The sequence below is a fragment of the Bidens hawaiensis genome, unplaced genomic scaffold, assembly GCF_021521415.1.
Source record: "Bidens hawaiensis isolate Kalapana, Puna unplaced genomic scaffold, B.hawaiensis_p1.1 tig00019456_1, whole genome shotgun sequence".
In the NCBI taxonomy this organism is placed as follows: domain Eukaryota; kingdom Viridiplantae; phylum Streptophyta; class Magnoliopsida; order Asterales; family Asteraceae; genus Bidens; species Bidens hawaiensis.
The window spans coordinates 366,446-391,303 of record NW_027492958.1 but is presented as its reverse complement, the minus strand read 5'-3'; the positions used below and the strand labels follow the sequence as shown (position 1 = coordinate 391,303).

Here is a 24,858-nt window from a genome sequence, read left to right as displayed (position 1 = left end):
TCCAGAGGCTATGGTTTGCATGGGGATTATGTCTCCTTCATGGACTTCGGAGGATCGTTGATGTTGGACTCCTGAGGATCCTTGATCCGGGAAGAAGGATCCTTGATTCGGAATGAAGGATCCTTGAGGTTGGGCACCATAGGATCCTTGTGGAAAGGTGGTTGATCCTTGCCGATAATATGAGGATCTTTGATTCTGCTGAGCCATGGATCCTTGTTGGAGATTAGTCGACCTTGGCGGATCTAACGAGAATCCTTGAGCCTGTTGACCCGTGGACCTCTGCTGAAGGATAGATGATCCTTGCTGAAATAGCGAGGATCCTTGGGACTGTTGACCCATGGACCCTTGTTGAAGGATAGATGATCCTTGTGAGAATTGAGCCATGGATTCTGGACTGGTGAAATCTAGCATCCTTGGCATCCCGGGGGGTGAGATCCTCTGCTGGCCTCTTGTTCTTCCTGAGATCTTCTATCTCACGGAGGATCCTCTGGTTGGTCTTGTGCTGCTGCTCCATGTATGCTTTAACCTGCGAAAACATAGATGAAACATCACTGTTAGTATTAACCACCAGGGCAGCAGCAACGGTTTTTGAGCTCTGGAAGACTGGTAGTTGCGTCTTGCTCCGAGCAGCAGCAGGCCGTTGCGTTCCCGTAATTGGCGGAGGCATCGGTGGCAAAGTCCTTGATGAGAGAGGAACCATAGCCGGCATGGTTGATGAAGCAGAGGTTGATTGAGAGGCCATTGATAGTGATATGGGTATGAAAAAGTTGAGAATGATAGGAATAATATGGATTATAGCACCAATCACTAACAATATTCCCTAACTATCCGGAAGTCTTCCACCTAGTCGCTCCACGACCTTTGACCACGTGCCAATAGCCATCCAGTAGCGAGATAAGCGGGAGAATGAGTCTTATAGCGTTGTTGATATTTGCACATTCATCTTCACATGAGTTCGTCCATTAACAGCTACATTGAAGTAGGATCCTGCATGCTCCAGCTAGAGAATGCTCTGTGAGGATAACTGATGCAAGTACATCTTAAAGTTGTCACACCTGTCCAACACATCACCATACTAAACGCAATCATTAGTAAACAAATAATACCTAGGATCGTCGATCCTTTATATCCTGACACATATTTCAAGGATAAACTATCCATAAGACAGTTAAGGATAAATGATCCTCAGTATAAAATTCATGGCCTAACATGTACATTTGTCATCTGATGCTTCACTCCATGGTGGCTACTGGCCTATACAAGTGCTCAGGATGATAATTAGATTGGCTGAAAATATAAATAACAAAGAAAATTAAACCATAATTAAAAGTTTAAGGTTCTACAAATTATTAGTTATAACAACATAAACACATTAATATTATATAATTGTTATCATTTAAAAACTCTAAAAAAGTTAAGAATTCAGACACTCTTAACAGTTAAACATTTTTTTTATGTATATTAACATTATTTAAGAGTAGTTTTATTATATTTTATATATAAATTTTTGATTACATATATTAATCATAAGTTTACATATATGTAAAATTATGTACTAACAAATTTACATATGTGTAAAAAAACATAGATATGCATAAAACTAATTTTCAAAATTGTAATCGTAAATATAAATATAAAAAAGGAAAATTGGTTTTAGACAAAATGGCAAAACTCTTCCTTTATGTTTGCACGGTTTTTCAATGGTCGTCCTTTGGCAAACTTAATGACAAAAAACATCCTTTATGTTCATAAAACATTGCACGGTTCGTCCTTTTCACTAACGAGGGTTAATTTTTCTCGTTAAATCCAGTCATGTGCACCTCATGTGAGGGTAATTTGGTCTTTTTACCCTCTCAGGGGTTATTTGTGTAATTGACTAATTTTAGGTATATATAAAATAAACTCTCTCTCTCTCTCTCCTCCCGGCCAAGCATAACATCATGACACCACCACCACTTCTTTAGCATCTCTGTCAGTAGTTGTCTCTACTTGCCGACCACCATCACCACTTACTCAAAAACCTTTACCCTACCACCGTTCATCGCACACCCTTCACCATCACCGCTAGGTCCGCTACAACCACCCATCACCAGAATATCCGTCCCAGACCACCATACCCACCACCGCCATTGCCGCCCTTCTCCATTAATATAAAAACCATCACCACAGCCGTCACCCTTCATAATTTATAACAAAATGCGCCTCGAATAAACCATTAAGTTGTTCATAATCTGACCACTGACGACGGTGGTTCTCTAAACCTAACCGTTTTCCAGCGATATACCCGTCATGTATTTTCCGGCGATGTGAAGGTTCCAGCAAACACACCCGAAACCCAGATTTGAGAACAACAGTGGCAGCCGATAATCTGAAGACCACAACCTCATTGAAGATCTGTAATTTTGCTTCAAAAAGAGTGTTTTCAAACTCCGGATCTGATCCATTCCTCCGATTGATTCCCCACAGTGGCAGCGGCTGCCGAAATCCCAGATCTGTGTACGTCGAGGAAAAGGAAAGAGAGACAGAGAGAAAATTTAAGGACAGAGAGAGTGGGTGGTGATGTTGCTATGTTGCCGGAAAAAAAAAACGACATAGCGTTTGTGTTATAGGTTCAAAATCCTAACTTGTTGCTCAAATTGGAGATTTATGATAGAGCAAAGCCCTAATTAGTTGCTCAATTTGGGGATTTAGGTTTGTGTTATAAGGTCAGATCTTGAAGATGGATTGAAGAAGGAGAGAGAGAGAGAGAGAGAGTATTTACTTTTATATATGTTTACTTATTTTGTATTTTCAATTATTAAATAAATATGTAAAATTACAATACTACCCTCATGTGCAATGCACATGACTGGATTTAACGAGAAAAGATAACTGAGTTAGGACCAAAGGACATACCATGATAGAGTTTTTAAGAATAAATGATGTTTTTTGTCATTAAGTTTGTCAAATGACGACCATTGAAAAAGCGTGCAAACATAAAGGACCAGTTTTGCCACTTTGTCTTGGTTTTAAATACAACTATACCTTATTGACAAATAGCAGGCCCAACTTTGCACTTGGTTGGTGGTGGTCCCAACTAAAGGAGTATTTATTTTTAACAGTTCGCGACTAACGGATGACTAACTCCGTTAGTCTGATGATTACGTGGCATGATTTGTTGTCAAAACCTTGATTACGTGGCGTAATACGTGGCAACTAGGCATAATAATAATAATAATAATAATAATAATAATAATAATAATATAACATATATAGATAGGTGTAGATCCACATCATTCGTTCACCGTCTTCTACATCCCCACTTCACCATCTTCTCCGGCGACACTTTCGCTGCCAACCTCACCATCATCCGGCGAGTTATAATATGTCGTTATCTTCCTCCTCCATGTTTATTCTCTAAGAGCCACCACTGCACCACCGTGCCATTGCCACTAGCAGCCGCCGCCATCGTCATCACTTGCAACCGCCATCATTCGGCTCCTCCCTCCCACTGCATATCCCTACATGCACCCACGTTTTTTTGGCGAATAAACGAATCACCACCACCACCAGTGGCTTGTTTGAATCCAAAAAATCAAAATTGTTTTTCTAGTGGATTGTTTGAATTCCAGCAAGGCTCTGCGGCATATCAATTCAAACACCGTTTGAGGTAATAAATGTATCATTCAACTCGTTTTTATCAACCAAATAAAAGCCCTAAGATTTTAATTGCAATCCATAATAAATAACATGAATTTTGGGTTCGAATTGGAGTCTGTTTCTAGAGTTATAACGAAAAACCCCACCATTGGACCAGAACTTCATCGTGAAGCATGGTGATGACAGATTAGCGGCAACATTGGTGACCGCGAATGGTGGTGGCTGGCGTCTATGAAGACGTTAGTCCATGAGAGAGAGAGAGAGAGAGAGAGAGAGAGGATATTGTGCCATGTAAGTTGCCACATAAGCAATATTTTGACAACTAGGCTTGCCAACTCAGTAACAAACTAACGGAGTTAGTCACCGTTAGTCACGGACTGTTAAAAACAAATACACGTTTAGTTGAGACCACCACCAACCAAATGCAAATTTGAGCCTGTTATTTGACAATAAAGCATAATTTGAAGTTTTAAAACCAATTTTCCTATAAAAAATGATAAAACTACACTCAAATAAAATTAACATACCAAAAATTTTACTAAAAAATGTTAGTTTTCAAAAATTTCTTTAGAATCTTAAATAATTTAAAAGTTTTGTAATAATACTCATCCTTACAATAATAACTAAATTGTTCCGGTCCCGTTTATCTTATATCATATTTAATCTTTGGTAATATATAAATTTAAAACTTGTAAACTTTTACAAGACTGTTTTTTATTTACTATTTCCTTTATATTATAAAGTATTTAACCGTGTAATCGGATTCATTACCTAGTAATATATAAATTGGAATATCATGGTGGTTGGTTTTCTTTTGTTTAGCTAAAATTTAATTGCCTCTTTTGGCCGGCTCATTTGCCATTAAACATATAAATATATGATTTTATATTTCTTTTCCACCCCCCCCCCCCCCCCCCCCCCGCATTTTGAGTTTTTTTTTTTGGAGCGCCTTGTGTAAAACGCGAAAAATGGGCTCAAATATCAAAATATATCCGTTAAATTCATTATAGATCTTGAATATAGATTAAAAATTAGGTAAAGAACAAAACCTTAATTGCAATGGATCTAGGGTTTTCAAGTATTTGCATCTGTAGAGGCTGCAGCAAGAAGAAGAAGAAGAAGAAGAAGAAGAAGAAGAAGAGAGACTTGCAATTTAGGGTTTGTTGGTTTATAAATGGTTGAGAGTTTTTGTTTAGTCCCTATGGTACTATTTATTTATTAGTTTAAACCTTGTTTTTAATAGTATTTGCATTTAAGTCCTTGCAACTTGGTACTTTGTTAAAGAGATTTATATATAGAAAAAATTTGGAACAAAATGTATTTACGATAATAAGATGTCATATGCGAAAGTTGATATAAAAATGAATTTTAAAACTTCTACATCCGTTTAATGTATTTTTTAATTTTAATGTAGTTTTTTAATTATATATTTAATTATTTAAATGAATTATTATTTAAAAAAACAAATAAAATTAATAGTGACTGGGCGCCACGTGGCGCATAACGCCTGAGGGTGGAGAGTTATGACTACAGCCTGTTTTTGTAAAAACCATAACTTTGACCGGGCGCCACGTGACGCATAATACCTGGATGTGGAGAGTTAATATTTTGAACAAAAATGCATGGTAACCACTTGATTGATACTACCGATGTTAAAACCTCATGCCTTATTATTAACTAATTGTCTACTGGAAAAAAAAAAGTAAAAAACGAAAATACGTTATCAAGAAAAAAAAAATTTTCGGAACGAACAAATATATTATAAGAAAAAAAAAAAGATTACATAGCATACAACTAGATAAGAAGATACATCAATACAAATTGTCCCATATGTTTTGTGAAGCGGATTTTAGGTGTGAAGCTTGAACTCTTGAATTGACACGAGTCTCACTTGAAACCAGTTTGACAATTCAATGCCAACATTTCAATGGTGTTGACTAGGGACAACATGGGGAAATGCGAGCTTTAGTTGAGACTTTTTTTTTTCTGGAGGTCAATTTTTTTATATAAGTATATTTAAAAATATAAACCTTATAAAAATTATTGTATATAATAAATCTTGTAATGATTATGCCTAAAATTATTTTAATCCAAACTTCGATTAATAAAGTATAATTAATTGGGCACAAACTAAAAGCTTAAATATAAGAAAATTTATTAAATCAAACAAAGGAAATCATAAAAAATAAGTGGCTAATCAATATCATCACACACGTTCCGTGCAATTGGAACAAGCATGACCACCAGCCAACCACCACCGTTAGCCCGTGATGCAACAATTAACCCCTTATAGGCACCATCGTTAACCACCAGCCCACCTTCTATCACCAACATATGTTTTATTTTCTTTCTCCAATTTATCGATGCACCCAATTTTGCCCTAATTTATAATAATAGTTTAACCCTATATACTATTTGATTTTTAGCAAGTATGTCTCCTGAACAACCATCCTGTGCTCAAACAAAATGTAAAAGGAGAAAATTAGATGAAGCAATTAGAAAGTCTCGAGCCGGTGTTATTTATAATATTATGCATAAACCGCCTATTGAATAGCTTGTTAAAGGGCAAGAGCATGTAGAGCAACAACCTGGTGAAGACCAAGAACATGTTAATGAGCAAGATCATATGAAAGTAGAACTTAAAGAGGCTGAATAGAAAAAGAGCATGCCGAGGCTAATTGTTATAAGGTTAATAGTCTTTTTTAACAAAGAAAATAGCATATATAATTCGTAACTTGTTAGTATGTATAGCCCTTTTTTATTTAACTTTGTCAAGATATTTAAATTCTGTTGTGTTCCCGAGATAATTAAAAAAAGAAAGGAAAGGAAAAGAATCATTTCCTTTCTTTTTCTTTTCATTTCATTTCCTTTTATTCACTTTCTTTCTTTCCATTCATTTCCTTTCAAATTGGAAGGAAACAAAACATTCCATTTTACCCTTACTTTTCCTTCCAATTCCTACCATTTCTTTCCTTTAATGAAACTTGGGAACACACATTTTCTTATTTCCTTCCCTTTCCATCCTTAAATGAAACTTAGGAACACAATAATCTTTTCTTTCCTACCTTTTTCTTCCCTTTCTATCCTTAAATGATACTCAGGAACACAGTGTAAAACCGGCCATGTGTCAAATGATGAGAGGATGTTAGCTCCAAGCCTCCGATTATGTCCTTATCACGTTACGACATAGCTTTGTTTGTTTACACATTTAGTTTGGGCCTAATAATGATCACTTAATTGAATCACCATGATGTCATCAACCAGAAAATTTTTCTTTTCTTTTAACAACTAACAAATAAAGAATTGCTTAGGTACTCTGTACGGGATGATCCAATGGTAAAAGGCCACCGCTAGCTGACCCAACCCAGTCATATGAAACCCTTTATGATAGAGACCGATTCGAGATGGTCAATCTCCCAATAGACCCGTAGAGTGGGTTAGGCTCCAAGAACAAAAGAGAAGAAGAGAAACCAAACTTGAGACAAATTTTCTGATTATTTTTCTTATTGAAACGATTACAATTTATAGGAAAAGAAAAACATATAAAATAGGAAAAGATAAACAATAAGGAAACCTAATTATAATACAATAAGGAAACTAAATAAAAGATAAACTTAATTAATATATTAAACTTAAATAATATTTTATGATCATATCAATTCCTCGCATCTTCAAAACGTTCTTGTCCTCAAGAACGGAAAGCGTTGTCCATGGTGGCCCCCATTCAAGTCTGACTACCTCAACCGGGGCGGTCTCGACCGCTCGCCATGGCGGTTGCCACTCTCGTCTCTCCGCAAGATATGTGATCATAATTTTACTAGAATGAATTGGCTTTGCGAAGAAACTAGATGTTGTAGGAATTGTTGTCAAAAACCTGGACAAATCCTTGGTAGAGATGCCTTCTTTAATCATTTTAAAGTAAGTTTGTTGAAAACTTATTTAAGGCAGGGAGCAATATGCGTATGGGACACAAAATGGAGGTAGTGATGACCATGTGCTTTTCTTTTTTATAGTAAAAGAAGTCATAGCCATTGGTAAGGGCATATTGGTGGTCTTGAGTCCATTATATGGAATGAAAACAATGGGTTTGGCTAGTGATGTGGGTTTAGGGATTGGAGAGGCATCATAAGCTGTTAGAGGTGATGATGGTGACTGTGGTTTTTCTGGTTTCGGTGTTGGGATTATAGGTGGAAGATCTAGTTTTGTGTCGGTTATCGGCGAGGAGGTGTCAGAAATTTTGGTGAGGGCGGCGGTAAGGTTAGCGGTGATTTGGTTCAAGGTGGTAGTGAGGGAGTCAAACTGCATCTTGGCAAGGGCGACACTTGATTCTTGTTGGATTAATAGCAGATCGATTTTGTCGACCAAGGCCATGATCATGTCTTCACGCGACGAAGGAGGCATGAGAACGATTGATGAAAGCACCAAATTGATAAGACCGTATTCGAGATGGTCAATCTCTCAATAGACCCGTAGAGTGGGTTAGGCTCCAAGAACAAAAGAGAAAAAGAGAAACCAAACTTGAGACAAATTTTCTAATCATTTTTCTTATTGAAACGATTACAATTTATAGGAAAAGAAAAACATATATAAATAGAAAAAGATAAACAATAATGAAACATAATTTTATTATAATAAGAAAACTAAATAATAGATAAACTTAATTATTATTATTATTATTATTATTATAGAATCGTATCACTTTAGCACATTCAAGTTATCTCAGTTAAGGGGAAAATCCACCCGTCCGAAGGCTCAGTGATAGAAAGGAACAATTTTTCTTCATTGAGTCATCTATGTCCCCTCCAATATAATGTCAGTGAGATTCTTACCACTACATCACGTTAAAAAGGAACATAAAACCTTTCTCTTATGATGTGATTTTTAGTATTATAAGTATTTTAGTTAATTTGATTTAAATAAAAGAACAAATAAAATTTGAATAAATATTGGTACTAGGGAATCAAACGAGTCAAGTAGCTCGTAAAGTATTTGAGATATGCTCTTTAAAAGCTTCAATCAAGCTGAGTTTGAACAAGCTTGAGCCAAGCCTAGAAAAAAACTTGTTTCATAAATGAGTTTGGACTTCACTTGTCAAACTCAAGTCGGCTTGCGAGTCTAAACGAGCCTACTATTTACATAACTATTATTTAATATAAAATATATAATTTTCTAATAATAATTATTATAAATAATTTTATGAAACAAAACAAGTAAATCATATATATTATGTTCTAATAGTAATAACAAAAACAAATTATATAAAACAAGTATAAATATAGATAAAATAGTATAACAATAATAAGCAAATTGAGTCTGAACCGAACTAAGAACTCTAGCTTAAAATACTACTCACAAACCAAGCTTCAACTTTAAAAGTAGAGTAGAAACAAGCCGAGCTTATATGACTTATGAGGCATCGTTTAGAAATATGAAGAAAATAGCGATCACAAATCATATTCAATGAGCTGCAATTAGTCCAAAAAAGGCGGTCACAATCATGGATACAATACAAGCCTATGTCACTCATCTAATCATCATTCAGTTATTTAATTTAACCTGTTTCTCGCATTTGGACCGTTTAATTGATAAATCATCGCCTTCAATACGTATGATCTACTTCGGTCAACTTGGAACCACCAACATGTATCATTTTGATATTCAATTATAAATATTAATGAACTTATGATATTTGTGACATATATATAGTCTCTCATAAATTAATTTCATTATAGTTTACCATGCCCGAGTACTATCCGTCTAGGCTAAGTACTCGTAACTCCTCAATCGACCTATCTGGAAACGCCTAGCGGCTTCAAGTTACACTTGGAGATTTGGATGAAGCATATATCTATATCTATCTCTATCTCTATCAACGATCACATCAAAGGCGAACTCCATTTGTTTGTATTTGAGTACATGTTTCTTGTTATATTCACTGATATTGACCTTGTTCTCTTTGTTAGGAACATGTTTTATTTATTTATTCATACTAGGTCTATCTGATCAGTATGTTACGTATTGGTTTCAACTATAATTTTGCAATTAGATATTCAAATAAACCTAATTGACCAAGTTTATGATTGGACGGACCATTTTATAATGCCTTTTAGCCTAAACAAGCCAAGTCCCACGTTAGCTACTCGAGACCAGATCAAGATAGCAAGCTGAGCCTTATCATGCCCATGCCAGAACCCAAGCTTGAGCCTTAACGAGCCTAGTGTATTTTTAAGGTTTAACTCTTTTAGACTTTTATGTATTTATTTCACTCTTTTGGACTTCTAAGTTATAATTAAAAATGTATAATATATATTAATAAACGAGCCGAGTCGAGCTCAAACTTTAAAAACAACTCATGAGTCGAGCTTGAGTCTAGTCAAGCTCGGGCTCGACTCGTTTACGCCCCTACATTTAGGTATGATTTTGATTATACTAACGACACAAACACTTTTCCAGGATCATATGAACTTGTTTTTTCATATGAATACAATTTTCATCGAATTGTTAGTGTTAAGTATATATATATATATATTTTTTGTTACAAACAAACATATCTTCTACAAATGGAAATAAAATGATTCATCTTGCAACTTTGTGTCCTTTTCAATTGGAAGTTTGGAACTATCCTATGAACAAGTCAATGCAAACATTTGATTAATATAGTGATAACGCGTCAACATTGTACACATCAACAACGTTAATATCTATGTCCCTTGTCCTGATAATAATATATGCAACGCATGTTTTCCCTTCTGTTTGTGACACTATCATTTTAACAAAACATTTGGTACCCAAAAACATTCAAAAACCAACTGATCAAATGCCACCCTTTGATACTCATATCTTTAGAAGAATCCACAAATACTCTAAAGGCGATGTCGAAAATCAAGAAACCTATACGCGTGGAGGAAAGCTGCCTTTGTTATACGACGGTTCGGGTAATAAATATAAACTGACCGATGGGTTTTCGTTTTCAACAGCGAATCATGGTTTAGAACGCGAACCGGTTAAGGATTTTAATACTTTAGATGCCTTGTTTCTCGACACCGCACCACTGTTTCGTTCAGATGAACATAATATGCAAGAGCTAGCGGATATAGAGTCTCAATATTTGGAGCTTATTAAACCAAATACTCAAACTGGCCCGAAGATGTCAACCGAAGCAGTTATTCGGTTAGGAGGAGAAAGGTTCATTCAGTCGTGTTCATCGAGTTCGATAAACGATGGTTTGATACCGAACCACCCGTATAGCAGCTCGTTTTCGGGCCTTTCGGGTCAACAAGTTAAAGATGTTCAACTTGTTGAAAATCTTTTACTTTCTGCAGAGAAAGTCACTCAACAACAGTTCGAACGAGCGATTAAGCTTCTCGATTGGTGTCACGTTTTGTCGTCTAGCTCGGGAAACCCGGTCCAGCGACTAGTTTATTATTTTTCAAAAGCGTTACGCGAAAAAGTTGATAAAGAAACCGGGAGAGGTCCGGGTTCTTTCGGGTTGGGAAAGAAAAATGTAGAAAATGTTGCAGGGAGTGTGATGAGGCCAAACTCGGCTGCGGTCTCGGTTTACGAGAAATCCCCGGTATTCCAAGCGGGTCAGTTTTCGGCTGTGCAAGCTTTGGTGGACGGTGTATCCGAGTCGAAAAAAGTGCATATAATCGACCTCGCTATTAAACAAGGTGTACAATGTACAATATTAATGCAAGCTCTTATATCTCAACCGAACTGTCCTATCGAGCATCTTAAGATAACTGCGATTGGGACTAGTTCAGAATCAGAAATCAAGCAAACTGGTGACTGGTTAAAGAGTTTTGCTGTATCTATAAATTTATCTTTTTCTTTTAATGTGGTTATAGTTGAAGACATGTTAGATTTTAACAAAGAGCTTCTTGAAGTGGACCCGGATGAAGCTTTGGGTGTTTACTCATCGTACGGGATATGGACCATGATCGCGAACCAGGACCGTTTAGAAAGTTTAATGAAAGTTATTAAAAGTGTTAACCCGCGTGTTATGGTGGTGTGCGAAGTTGCAGCGAATTTGAACTCACCCATCTTTGTGAACCGGTTTATTGAAGGTTTGTTTTACTACGGGGCGTTGTTTGATGCTTTGGAAGATTGTTTTGATCGTGAAGATGAAAACCGAAGGATTACTGAATCGATGTGTTTAGGGAAGGGGATTAATAATATTGTGGCGTCGGAGGGTGTGGAACGAGTGATTAGGCATGTGAATATTGATGTTTGGAGGAAGTTTTTTGCGCGGTTTGGGATGAAGGAGGTTGAGTTAAGTATGTCGTGTTTGTATCAAGCGAATCTGGTGGCCGAAAAGTTTTCGTGTGGGAATAGTTGCACGTTTGTTAAGGATGGTGATTCGCTTATGATCGGGTGGAAAGGAACACCGATCCAGTGTCTTTCGGCTTGGAAATTTTCATAAGTTATGCAAGTTTAATTGTTTGTATGATTTTGTTTTGACATGATCAGCATTGTTATTTGTGTTGGTTATGGTAAGGTGTATAATTTATTTGTTTGTTGACATGTATACATGATGAGTGTCTGGCCTTTTAGCAGGCCGAATAGCATCTAAATATCATTGAATATGTCGAACACAGAGGGCGTAAGGTCTCTAGACCGGTCCTACTGCCGGCAGTTGGGATCAACGGGATAAGAGAACCCGTGAGATAATAATAAAAGTGAATTATGGGTTTGACCCGAATAGAATAGCAGATTCGTCTTTTAGAGTAGTTTGTAGTAAGTTTAGTAACGGGTGAACTAACCAATAGCGACCCGAAAAAGAAAAAAATTATTAACCAGTTAGTATAAATAAGTATCGAGTGTCATGGTTTGATTAAACAGCCTCTCTAGATCTTAAAAAAGTGCAAAAACCGTTCAAAATTGCTAAAGTCTCAATTCTCAAAACACTCACTAGATGAAGCAAACACGATGTTGATTCTAGAAACAAAGAGAAACATCGAAAAGATTTAGAAGTTTAACCAATAACCAGTTACGGCTAGTAACCGGTATTCCCAAAACCTGTTAACGGGTACCTACACCTCTAGCCTGTAGCTGTGTACTGTATGTCAAATGACTCAAATCCATATAGATGCGATGAAAAGATTAGGTATTTTTTAACAATCATTGAAAACAACTAATTTTAAGTTTAGTATTTGATCGAAATTTTCGGATTTACCCTTGCTTTATTAACATTTTATGATTTATTAGCCAAACACTGATTCACAATATGAAAGTGGCAGTTGATGGTATGGTTTTCCGAGGAACGTCCAAGCCAAACTTTAAAGCCAGCGTGAGCCCGGTTAAAATAACATAATTGACCAGGGTTGGGTAATGGGACTCTTCAAATTTGATGAGTGTGGTAGTATAAATACATGAAAGTCCCCTATCTAAAAAAGTACAAGTTGTAACTAGGGGTGTTCGTCGTATCGGATAAAGAATTATTCGTTTAAGATGTTTGGATTTGAAAATTTTAGGACCCTATCCGAAATCCGATCCCATCCGAATTAAGGTGTTCCTATCTGATCCGAATTGATTTCGGATGGATTCGGATAATCCGAAGTAATACGAATAACACGAAATAAACCGTATATCAAACATTCAAACAAACGTCTATTTAAATAAAAATTCAAAACCGGAAAAATTAAAATAACACATACACAAAGAAAAGTCAAACTTCAAACAAAAGTCAGAATTAAATTTATGATTCATCATAACTTTAAAAATTTAAACAAACACGAATAAAGCCAACTTCAAAGTAACTAAATCACATGTTTCTTTATCTGTATTATTTGGATATCCGTATGATCCGAATTCTTTTGAAATCACTATCCAAATCCAAATTATTTATTCGAATCAAGATTCAGTTTCGATTAGAGTTTTAGTTATTCAGATCTCGGAGCTTTGCAACTCATGATACGTTATGAGTCATCTGCAGAGAGTAGATTACTTGGCTTCGTCTTAACTACTGTGACAGCACACGTGTCCTTCCAAGTCCACGTCACTTATTCACTGGCCACTTGCCTACTACTTTAGTCACAAACTCAATTCAGCTTCGGTTTAACTTCAAACGACGTCGTTGAGAAGCCATGTCGAATATTCCGGCGACAGACACCTGGCTGCGGAAGCACCGTTTGGTTTACGACGGAGCCACCAGACATCCTTTCATCCTCAGCATCCGCAACGGCTCCGTTGATTTCTCTTCCTTCAAACGATGGCTCGTAAGCATATATATATATATATACAACCAATCGATTTGAAATTTTGAATTGTTAATATGACAGGGACAGGATTACATATTCGTGAGGTCGTTGGTTCCGTTTGTGGCAAGCGTATTGATGAAATCGTGTAAGGAATCGGATAGTGAGTCCGATATGGACGTCATCTTAGGCGGTGTGGCTTCTATGAATGATGAGATTAAGTGGTTTCAAAATCAAGCTGGAAAGTTTCACGTTTCACTCACCAGCGTCGTCCCGCAAAACGCAAACCTCAAATATTGCAGGTATCCAGAATCAAGCAGTGTTATTAGATAGTATAATTACACTACACTATAATACGTACACTATTGATTATCACATTTAGTATATTAATTTAATTTGTATTTGATCCAAACCTTGCCACATTATTATCTATTATTATTTGGTTTATCATTTATATTTCAGTTACTTAGTTATGTTCTGTTAGTTAGTTATTTACTATTTGGTTTTTTGTTATTTAATTATGCTTCTTTATGTACCTTATAGGCTAAGCACTGTTCGAACCGAAAATTCAAACCGAAAATCCAAACTTTGGTTTTCTCGGATTTGCTTTTTGAGCTTAGGGGGAAAAAAATAGCCCAAAATAATGAATTAGAGCCTAATAATCTTGTTAATTAATAACTAATTGACTTCTATACATATGGGCTAAATTATTCGAGTTATATATGTATCAAATTCTTATAGATTACTTAGAATAAAAATGAAAATCTATATATTCGGTTCGGTTTTTTCGGTGTTTTTTAAATTCAAAACCAGTTCGGTTTTTACAAAAACATAAAATCAAACCGGCTGTTTATGTTTTGTTTCGGTTCGGTTTTTTGGTTAGGTATGTTCGGATATATATATTTTTTATTTTGAGTATTTTTTTCAGTATCATGCACACCCCTAGAAAACTTGTTGATTTGAGTGGTGTTACAGGTTTTTGGAAAGCTTAACGAGTTCAGAAATTGAATATGCGGTGGCAATAACAGCTTTTTGGGCGATTGAGGTTGTGTATCAAGAAAGCTTTGCTCATTGCCTTGAAGAGGGGAATAAGATTCCTCAGGAACTGCAGGAGACCTGTGAACGATGGGGCAACGATGGTTTTGGAGCGTACTGCAAGTCGTTGCGGGATATTGTAGATCGGTGTTTGCAGAAAGCGTCGCCTGAGGTGGTATCGAAAGCTGAGGTGGTGTTTCTGAGTGTTGTTGAACATGAAGTGGAGTTTTGGAATATGAGTCGTGGAGAGGCACCCGCGTGAATGATGCTAAATAGGGTTAATGTGTTGCTAAACTTAATCAGCTATGTTAGTGTGTGTAATCAAGTTTTATGTCTACTGATTTTGTGACTCGTGTGTAAACATGTTTTACCCTTTTAAGTCAGTTTCAGTTCGAGTTCTTAGTGTTCCATCCGGTAAATGCATTTGGGTCAACTTCTGATACAAATACTGACTGCCCGTTTCAATGGTTGTGTTTTTTCCAATTGCAGAGGGTTCAAGTTTCTATCTATATTTGCGGAGTTGATCATCCCTCTGATTCTCTCTTCGGCTCTTCCTATAGCTATGACTGGCGACCCCTCAAAGTCGGTTGGTTTTTAGTATGATACATGTAAAGAAAACATACCCCAAATGAAAGAAATTTTTTCTGATGATGTTTGTGTATCTTAAAAAGTAACTACACTGTTTTTTTCCTTTGTCTTGCTACCTTATTTGCTTCTAGTATGGTATTTATTATCCTTTTGAATAGGTGTTTGACTAACAAATAATTCCACAATAGAAAGATCAAAATCAGTAATGTAATTAATAATTTTCTGTTAACAAAAATACAATAACTTAATTTGCTATATAAGTTTCACATAGGGATTGTCGATGGTCTGATTCGGCAGTTTTAGCGGAATTATAGATCAAACCGTTAACTATGGTTTCAAAAAACAACAAACCAAACCAACTAGTTAGACAAATTGTACGGAGTTTTGATGGTTTACCGGCGTCCGATGTACCGTTTAGCGGGAAGTTCATTTATGTTCGTCCATTTAATAAGTGAACCGGACATGAACTAAAATTTCTTCCAATAAGCTTAACGAATGAACGCGATTTGACGTTTGTTCAATAGTGTCCGTGAATGTTCGGTAATGTGTTCATTTACGTCCAGCTACGTGCGTCCGATTAGGTTTGTATATGTCTGTCTGATAAGGTACATGCATTAATATGGTATAACTAACATATTAAAATAATATGTTTTTTCTACCGTCATATATAAACTAGGTTAAAAGATGAACCCTAAACCCATTCAAGTACCGCCGCCTTCCTCCACCACGTTGCTAGACTTCGGTCTCCTTTGCGTTAGGGTTGTTTTTGCTCGTTTGTCCATTAGTGTATGTGTGTTTGTTTGTCCATTATTGTTCGTGTGTTTGTTAGCGTACGGTCACAATATTAACGAATGGACACGAACACAAATTTTCTTTCAGTATAGTGTTCAATGACAAACCGTTTGTCAGACAAAACTTTAACGAGCGAACACGAACAAAATGTCATTCGGTTTTCATTTATAGCCACATGTTTAATTATATCTTTTTCTAAAAAAAATCAATAGTTTGTGTTATCATTTAAAAAAAATACACGTAAAAAAATTATTAGTCAATAATTCAAATCCTTCTTCACTTGTTGCCTAATGGTAGGATGGCTTGGGTTCTCCGGTAAGGACCCAAGTTCGATCCCCACTTGTATCACTTTGGATGAATATTGACAATAAATGATTTGAGTTAGGCTTTGCAAGATTGTCAGTTCGGATTCCGAACCAACCCGGGTTTTCGTCCCACCGTGTGTTATGCCAGAAAGTTCCGCTCTAGTGGTGGCGCAATGACTATCAAGTGATAACCGACGGTATAATTTCCCAGAGAAACACACAAACCAAACTCTAAAACCTTGTCAAGTGATAACCGACGGTATAATTTTTCAGAGAAACACACAAACCAAACTCTAAAACCAACATGCGACCGATTAGTACAAGTCATTCAGACATTTGAAAACGGATGAAGGCCCCGTTTGTTTTTTTTTGGGGATTTAAGTCTGAATCTGAATACCACATCTGAATGTTAAGAGGTGGTTCAAATGTCTGAAATCTGAATCATTAAGAGGTGGAGGCTAGAGACGAACCTCTAGTCGTCGGAGATGGAGCCTAGTCTCCGGGTTAGAAGTTAATGGAGGTCGGAGACAAACGTATGTTTTTTTTGGGTTAAGAGGTTTTCAGACCCACTAAAAGCTCTTACTGGTTCAGATGCTATTAAGACGCTGAACCTCTTAATGCCAGAAAAAAAACAAACATCCCCACGTCTGATTACGTCTGACCGAATCAGACGTTTTCCTCTGTTCAGAGAGAGGAGGCAAAAACAAACGGAGCCGAAATAGAAAAGGAAATTTAGATCTTGTCGTGAAAACTGATGGTAAATATAAGTAGAAACCAGGGGCTCTTTTGATGTCTGATAATACAACTAGTAGTAGTCAAAGTGAAGAATAGAATATAATATAATATATACTTTATCTCTAATCTCAACAACAACACTAGATTCTTTCTCAATCTCAAAATCAAGCCCTAGTTTCCATTTCTCTCATTCAAATTTGTCAATGAAATGGCGTTATTGTGGCCTCTGATCGTCATCGCATTGGCTTTCGTGATCTGCAAGTTCCTACTGATGCTTATTCCTTCTAACGTACCTTCCATCGACGTCGACGCATCCGACGGTATGTATAATTGATTTCAGTTAGGGTTTGTTTGTTGTGACTGCATTGATTTTGTTGTTTTTCATTTGTTATTATTGGTGATTGTAATGGTAGATGATTGATTGATTATACACGCACATGCTTATTATGTTAGCTACATTGGTGTTTCACTTCCTGAAACAATGGATCACTTGATTGTGACTTACTTCTGTGTTTTTTTTTTAAGTTTTATTAGGTTTTGTGTAAGTTTAGGGCTAGAATGTAATAATTTATAAAAATGGTGATTAGTTATTAATTTATGTAGAATGGAATGTTATTGCAGCAAGTTTGGGGGAAATAAAGTTATACCAAACATAAGTCAACTGTCAACTACTAAGAAGCATAATATAAGGCAGCTAAGACTTAATTATTGACCTCTTTCTTTGGTTAAACTTAACTGAATATGCTTCTGGTATGGCGTATGGTTTTTCCGTGTTTTATAGATGATTATAATGCTAGATGATGTATGTAGAACGTTATACACGCACTTGCTTATGTTAGGTACATTGGTGTAGTTCTAAGTCGATTATGCGTTCTGTATTTTAAGCCTTGTCAGATTTGTGTAAATTTTATGAATAGGCTGTAATAGTTTTCTAAAAGTGGTAATTAATTATTAATTTAGAGTCATGTCATGTGCCGGTTTATGTGGAATGGAGTATTAATGCAGCAAGAGTGTTTTGAATTTATTTGGGGGAATTTATAGCAGCACAAGTTAACTACTAAGAAGCATATATTAAGCCACCTAATGACATAATGCAACAGATTCACAAGCGCATCAGTCTTTATACATCTTTAGTTTCTTAATATATATTTAAATACATGTATATTTTTGTGTTTGTAGTTGATACAAGGTTGCTTGTTTTTGATATGTTTATTTGACACTCATAATACTTTTTACATTTATTGGATGTTAAACAGTTATAGATGATGGACATCCCAAAGAGAATAGCTTTATTTATGTAAGTTTCTTATTTATGTTTCAAGATATTAACATGATTATCAACATTTGAAACCGTATTTATTTCCTTTTTTGTGTTTTAATATTATAGATACCTTCAAGAAGACAAACTGACAAAGTTCAATGTTATGAGCCTGCAACAATGAAGTACCTAGGGTACTTCCCTGCACTAAAGCCTCATGAGGTTAGTGTTAAGAAAATTACATCTATAACAAAACGTTTGTTAGTAATTTGTCGCTGAAACTTAGCGTTCACCAAATTGTGCTTAGGTAAAAGAGCGTGTAGCACAAGTTAGGAAATCCCAGACTGTATGGGCAAAAAGTAGCTTCAAGCAAAGACGCCAGTTTTTGCGTGTGCTTTTGAAGTATATTATTGAACATCAAGACCTTATATGCGAGTAAGATTTATTTTCTTAATACATTAATGAATAAACTACAAAATCACTATGTAATATTTATTTTATAGAGTCTCGTCACGTGACACTGGAAAATCTATGGTGGATGCATCTATGGGTGAAATAATGACAACATGTGAGAAAATTACTTGGCTTCTTTCAGAGGGTGAGAAGTGGCTAAAACCGGAGTACAGGTATTGAACTTTCTCTGTTAAAATTTATATAATAGACTTAGGCCTGTAAACGAACCGAAGGAACTCAAACGGAGCATGGTCTTGTTCATTTGTTTAACTTTAACCGAGCAAACGATTGAACATGGACAATTAAACAAGCGGAGTTTTCTTGTTCTTGTTCATTCGTTAAGCAAATGAACGTGTTCATTTATGTTTGTTTGTTAACAATATGAATGAACAATTAACGAACGTAACGTTATGGATGAACGGACATAACTTGGCTACAACCAGTTAAATGTAAATGTGAATGTGTTGGGCCTAAAAAGTTAATAAAACAAGACTAAATTGAAATCTTCCTAATGATTGTAAACGAATATATTAATGACTGAACATAAACCAGTTTGAGTGAACGTTCACGAACATAAATGAACGAACGAGATGTTTTCATGTTTGTTTGTTTAATTAAATGAATATAAATTATGTTCATGTCCTAATAATAGTAAGAAGTATTCTTAGTATACCAATAGTATTCATCATTATCATCACAATTGTAAAAAATTGTTTTTCTATTTATTTTGGTATTTTTTTAGATCATGTGGAAGATCAATGCTTCACAAGTCAGCAAAGGTTGAATTTCACCCTCTCGGTGTTGTTGGAGCAATTGTATCTTGGAATTATCCGTTCCATAACTTATTTAATCCAGTTTTAGCAGCTGTATTTTCTGGGAATGGCATAGTTGTCAAGGTATGCTATTCTTGAACAAAAATTTATTAAAAATCATTATAGTGTTTAAACTTGGTTGGATGTGTTTATTGGTTTTGCAGGTTTCTGAACATGCAAGCTGGTCTGGGTGTTTTTATGTGCGAATTCTCCAAACCGCCCTTGCAGCTGTAGGTGCTCCTGAAAATCTTGTTGAAGTAATAACAGGGTAAGCTGATTTTATTATGTTATTTTTTAAGTCTTTAATTAGGGTGGTTAAAACTCTGAATTATGCAGGTTTGCTGAGACGGGAGAAGCATTGGTGTCTTCAGTTGACAAAATCATATTTGTCGGATCACCCGGTGTTGGTAGAATGGTATGAATAAATTTAGGCTTCTAAACGAACTGAACGAACTCAGACAATTAAATAAGCAGGGTTTTCTTGTTCGTGTTCGTTCGTTAAAAAAAATGAGCGTGTTTGTGTTCTTTAAAAAATGAGTTGTGTTTGTGTCCGTTTATGTTCGTTTGATAAATAGTATTAATAAGCAGTTAACCAACATAAACGAACGGACATAACTGAACATAGATGAACAAACATAACCTTGCGAATACTAATTAAAATTAAACGTGTACATCAATCTGTTGGGCGAATCAACAAAACTAGGCTAAATTGTAGTGTCTAAAAAGTTTAATTGAATATATAAATGAACGTTGTCACTTGTCAACGAACGGACTTAAACACACGTAAACTAACGAACATAAACATACGTAGACGAACGAACATTCATGAACCTAAATGAACGAATGAGGCATAGAACAAAAAGTTTTGTTCACGTTCGTTTGTTTTTGAGTCAATGTACAGTTCACTGAACGTTCATTTATATTTTATAGGACTTGGTATGATTTTCTATCTTGACTTAATAATTGTAAATTTGAGTCAACGAACTGTTCACTGAACGTTAGGTTCGTTTACAGCCTTGCTATGATATTCAATCTTGACATTATTTATTGTAAATATATTTTTTTTAACTTTTTCTTAGTTTATTATTGTAAATGAGTAAATGCAGATAATGAGAAAGGCTGCAGACACATTGATACCAGTGACACTTGAGCTTGGTGGAAAAGATCCATTTATTGTGTGTGAAGATGTAGATGTGCCTCATGTATGATTGTTTGACATTTGGTCAATTTGTATAATGATGTCAACAAAAGTCAATTTTAATGTCATAAATTGTTGAATGTAGGTCGCACAAGTTGCTGTCAGGGCTGCCCTGCAATCAAGTGGACAGAATTGTGCTGGTGCAGAGAGATTTTATGTTCATAAAGACATCTATCCTGCATTTGTAGCTGCAGTTGTTAAGATAGTTAAATCTGTTACTGCTGTAAGTATATGTTTGTTCGTTTATTTTAAGTCATTAATGGATGAAATAGATTACAACAGGTTTATTATTACAATAATAATCTAACCTTTTGAGCAAAACGATGGATTAGTACTTAGTATATACAATCAACATGCTTTCTTATTTTCACGAAAATGTCACGGACCCTAATTTTGATATATTAAAGTTCATCAACTTGTAAAAAATACACGAAAAAGTCAACTAAATTAATTTTGTACATTGAAGTCGATAAACCTGTCTAAAATGCATGTGCTTTTGAAAGTTTTTGAAACAATGACTGTTAACTCTTAAACTGGTCAAACTAAGATGGTATAAAAAAGTATTTTATTTTGTAAAAATGAAGAGTGCCACTTTTATCGGAATTTGACCAATCTAGGAGTTAACAAGTCATTATCCTAAAAATGTTTCTTAAGTATGTGCATTTTAGATATCGCTTGGTTTTACTTTTATGTTTTCCTAAAACCCGAATTTTTCTGCAGTTTTGGTTTTGCATGCAATTCAAACCAAACCGAACCAAATCAAACCAAATTTATGGATTTTCATTTTTAGTTTTGAATGTCAAAGCAATTTATAAGGATGTACCCCAAATCTTTAATAATCAATTAATCACTTTTTAACAAAAAGATTTTGGCCCAAAAGTTCCAATCCCCAAAACCGACCCATGTACACCCCTGATATTTAGGTATTTTAATATACAATAATTAGTTTTAGTGATTTTTATTTGTATTATTTACAAGCTGGGGAACTTTTTCATGGAAAATAAGAAAGTATAGTGGTTTTTCATGGTATATGCATTAAAGTTACACTTTAAACAACTTCTGACCCGTTTGACCGATTCTGTCAATTATATTGTATAGGGTCCACCTCAGGCGGGAAAGTACGACATGGGTGCGATATGCATGCAAGACCATTCAGAAAGGCTTCAAAGCCTGATAAACGATGCTTTAGATAAAGGAGCAGAGATTGTTGGTGGAGGAAGTGTGAGAAATATTAGTGAAGGTGCAGTTGACCAATACTTCCCTCCAACTGTCATTGTAAATGTCAACCACCAAATGAGGTTAATGCAAGAGGAAGTAAGTGGTTGTTAACTAACTAGTTATTTGTTAACTTTGACTTTTAGATTTAATTGATGTGAGATGATTTTGTGAGTAGGCGTTTGGACCGATAATGCCAATAATGAAGTTTAGTACTGATGAGGAGGCTATTAAGCTTGCAAATGACTCCAAGTATGGGCTTGGTTGTGCTGTCTTTTCTGGCAGTCAACGCCGTGCCAGATTCATAGCTTCACAGTTACATTGTGGTGTTGCTGCTATTAATGACTTTGCTTCCAATTACATGTGCCAGGTAAAATTCACACACACACACATGTACGTATAGAGAGAGGATCATTCCAAAACACTAAATTTTTATCAGAACATGTAAAACAAAATGGGAGCTATTTAACCTTTGGATCAGTGATTCATATTTTTTTAATAAAAATTTTCTGCTTATATTAGGGTTGTAAAAAGCTCGAGCCAGCTCACTTATTTTTAAATTCTTCTTGTTTTGTGTTACTTACACATATTTAAATATGTATCTCCAGGCGGCTGTTAAGCTTGCGAACAGCTCTAGCTTACATACGCATGTCAGCATGTGTAGATTATATAACATAAAAAACCATCAAACTAATATGTTTAGGTGCTTCTTATATATATATATATATATATTTTTAATTTTATACCATTTACTATGTGTAGGTTATCTGCATTATCGAACAATTAAATTAATTTCTTCATTTTTTAAAATAAAAGAGAAAAGCTTGAGATACAGTTACATTTATACCCTTTTATTTAAAAGTTTTAAGAAATAAGTGGTTCAGTTTGTTTTGCTTGTCCTCATAATATACAGTTTGCTGAATTGATAGCTTGTATACTTGGAGGTTATTAATATATAATGACGGGCAAATTGGTTATTTACTTCGAAATTTTGATTTATATGTTATTAATATTTTGGCAGTCTCTCCCATTCGGTGGTGTAAAAGACAGTGGATTCGGACGGTTTGCTGGGGTGGAAGGGTTGCATGCCTGCTGCCTCGTGAAGTCAGTGGTGGAGGATAGATGGTGGCCATTGATCAAAACCAAAATACCAAAACCAATCCAAGTAAATTAACATTTGGAAACTTTTATATGTTAAGACTATAATCACCAAACAGTTCATCTTATTAATTTGTTTTTGAATTTGTGCTGTAGTATCCTGTTGCGGAAAACGGGTTTGAGTTTCAGCAGTCGCTTGTGGAGGCTTTGTATGGGTTGAATGTGTGGGACCGATTGCGAGCCCTGGTTAATGTTATTAAAATGCTCACAGACCAAAATACTGCAGCTAACACTAAAAGAAGTGACTGAAGAGGCAGCATTGGTCTTGTATGACTTTGATGTAAAATGGTTAAGATCATGTAGTTTCAGTGAATTTGAAAATCTTTCAAATTTGATTTTAGGTTCTGTTAATGAATGCAGTTTCTTTACGTTTCAGCCGTTGTATTTCTTTTTTCGTTCGGCCAGGAAGAGGATTTTACCTATGAAGCATTAGTAAATACGATTTTAATATATATTGAGAATCCCAGTTCAACGAGCTGACCAATAGTTCAAGAGTAATTAATAGTACTGGTTGCGTAGGGTTTTAGATTTTGAAAACACTGATAATTAGAGTTTTGATAGGGGGATTTTAGAGTTTTGAAAACACTGATAATTAGAGTTGTAACTGACAACCAAGCTTATGAAAACACTGGTTGTGTAGGGGTTTGATGAAAATATTAGGGGTAACGTCCATTTTTTTTAACCGTATTTCGTACAATGTAAACGAATATTTTTTTATTGTAGTTTGTACAAGAAACAAATTCCTTTTTACCGTATTTCATATGATATATGTATTTTTTTTTTGAATTTGGTGTTGGATCGATATCATTCTTGGAATTTTCGTTTAAACAAATAAGACTTTGTTGTTTCATTTTTCAAGCTCCCTAATTTTCGCAGAAACAAAATTTAAACCATAAATCCATAATGAATTTTGGTTTACACATAAACACTAAATCCCTAATCAATTTCAATTTACATTATTCAAGTAATCAAATATCCAATAAACCATAATCAATCATTCAAATATTCAATTGCCCATAAATAACTCCAAATTAACAATTTATCTAATAAAATTAAACAATTACAATTTTAGATAAAAGTAGACTTGTAAATTTGGCAAGCTTCCTTTTCTGCATCTCTGCCGATCAGTGCTAATATGAGTTTAGTTAATAGTTGGAAGCCAATTTTGGATATGTTCGACTCAAAATTATCGAAGCGGAAAGCGGAGGTGTTGTTGTTTGGGGGCCGTTTAATCCTTATCCGATCAGTGTTAGGTAGTTTGGGGATATACTACTTCACTTTATTCAAGGAGCCGGTTAACGTATTAAAACAACTTGAAAGTAAAAGAAGATTCCTTTGGGGTGAGGTTGATACGAAGGAGAAAATTAGCTGGGTGGCATGACACGAGATACTTCTTGATAAACAATATGGCGGTCTTGGTGGTGGCAGCGGTGTTAAGGTGGTGTTTAAGTTGAGTTTTCCGGCAAAAAATGTG

At 35.3% G+C, this 24,858-nt stretch overlaps 3 protein-coding genes across 3 annotated transcripts; all 3 read left to right on the top strand.

The window, feature by feature from the left end:
• The first annotated feature begins 10,256 nt into the window (after nt 1-10,256).
• On the top strand, nt 10,257-12,061 carry LOC143558421 (DELLA protein RGL1-like). The gene has a single exon (XM_077047260.1). It carries the CDS (start codon nt 10,343-10,345, stop codon nt 12,059-12,061), a length of 1,719 nt encoding a protein of 572 aa, XP_076903375.1. The 5' UTR covers nt 10,257-10,342.
• A 1,623-nt stretch (nt 12,062-13,684) lies between these two features.
• On the top strand, nt 13,685-15,186 carry LOC143558420 (putative bifunctional TENA-E protein). The gene is made up of 3 exons (XM_077047259.1): nt 13,685-13,856; nt 13,920-14,137; nt 14,811-15,186. Exons 1-3 carry the CDS (start codon nt 13,725-13,727, stop codon nt 15,130-15,132), a joined length of 672 nt encoding a protein of 223 aa, XP_076903374.1. The 5' UTR covers nt 13,685-13,724; the 3' UTR covers nt 15,133-15,186.
• Nucleotides 15,187-17,440: 2,254 nt separating this feature from the next.
• LOC143558419 (aldehyde dehydrogenase 22A1-like) lies at nt 17,441-23,634 on the top strand. Its single transcript, XM_077047257.1, has 14 exons — nt 17,441-17,610; nt 18,547-18,587; nt 18,678-18,770; nt 18,856-18,983; nt 19,052-19,174; nt 19,744-19,897; nt 19,978-20,081; nt 20,150-20,228; nt 20,920-21,015; nt 21,097-21,234; nt 22,110-22,325; nt 22,405-22,596; nt 23,248-23,391; nt 23,481-23,634. The coding sequence occupies exons 1-14, from the start codon at nt 17,499-17,501 to the stop codon at nt 23,631-23,633; spliced, it is 1,773 nt and encodes a 590-aa protein (XP_076903372.1). The 5' UTR covers nt 17,441-17,498; the 3' UTR covers nt 23,634.
• Nucleotides 23,635-24,858: the final 1,224 nt, after the last annotated feature.

Excerpts from the sequence above, each read along its gene's own strand:
- LOC143558420 (XM_077047259.1), top strand. The coding sequence starts at position 13,725 with ATGTCGAATATTCCGGCGACAGACACCTGGCTGCGGAAGCACCGTTTG. Across the intron at positions 13,857-13,919 it reads CTTCCTTCAAACGATGGCTC|GGACAGGATTACATATTCGT; the intron begins GTAAGCATATAT and ends TTAATATGACAG. Across the intron at positions 14,138-14,810 it reads GCAAACCTCAAATATTGCAG|GTTTTTGGAAAGCTTAACGA; the intron begins GTATCCAGAATC and ends GTGGTGTTACAG.
- LOC143558419 (XM_077047257.1), top strand. The coding sequence starts at position 17,499 with ATGGCGTTATTGTGGCCTCTGATCGTCATCGCATTGGCTTTCGTGATC. Across the intron at positions 20,082-20,149 it reads CTTGTTGAAGTAATAACAGG|GTTTGCTGAGACGGGAGAAG; the intron begins GTAAGCTGATTT and ends TGAATTATGCAG. Across the intron at positions 23,392-23,480 it reads AAATACCAAAACCAATCCAA|TATCCTGTTGCGGAAAACGG; the intron begins GTAAATTAACAT and ends TTTGTGCTGTAG.
- LOC143558421 (XM_077047260.1), top strand. The coding sequence starts at position 10,343 with ATGTCCCTTGTCCTGATAATAATATATGCAACGCATGTTTTCCCTTCT.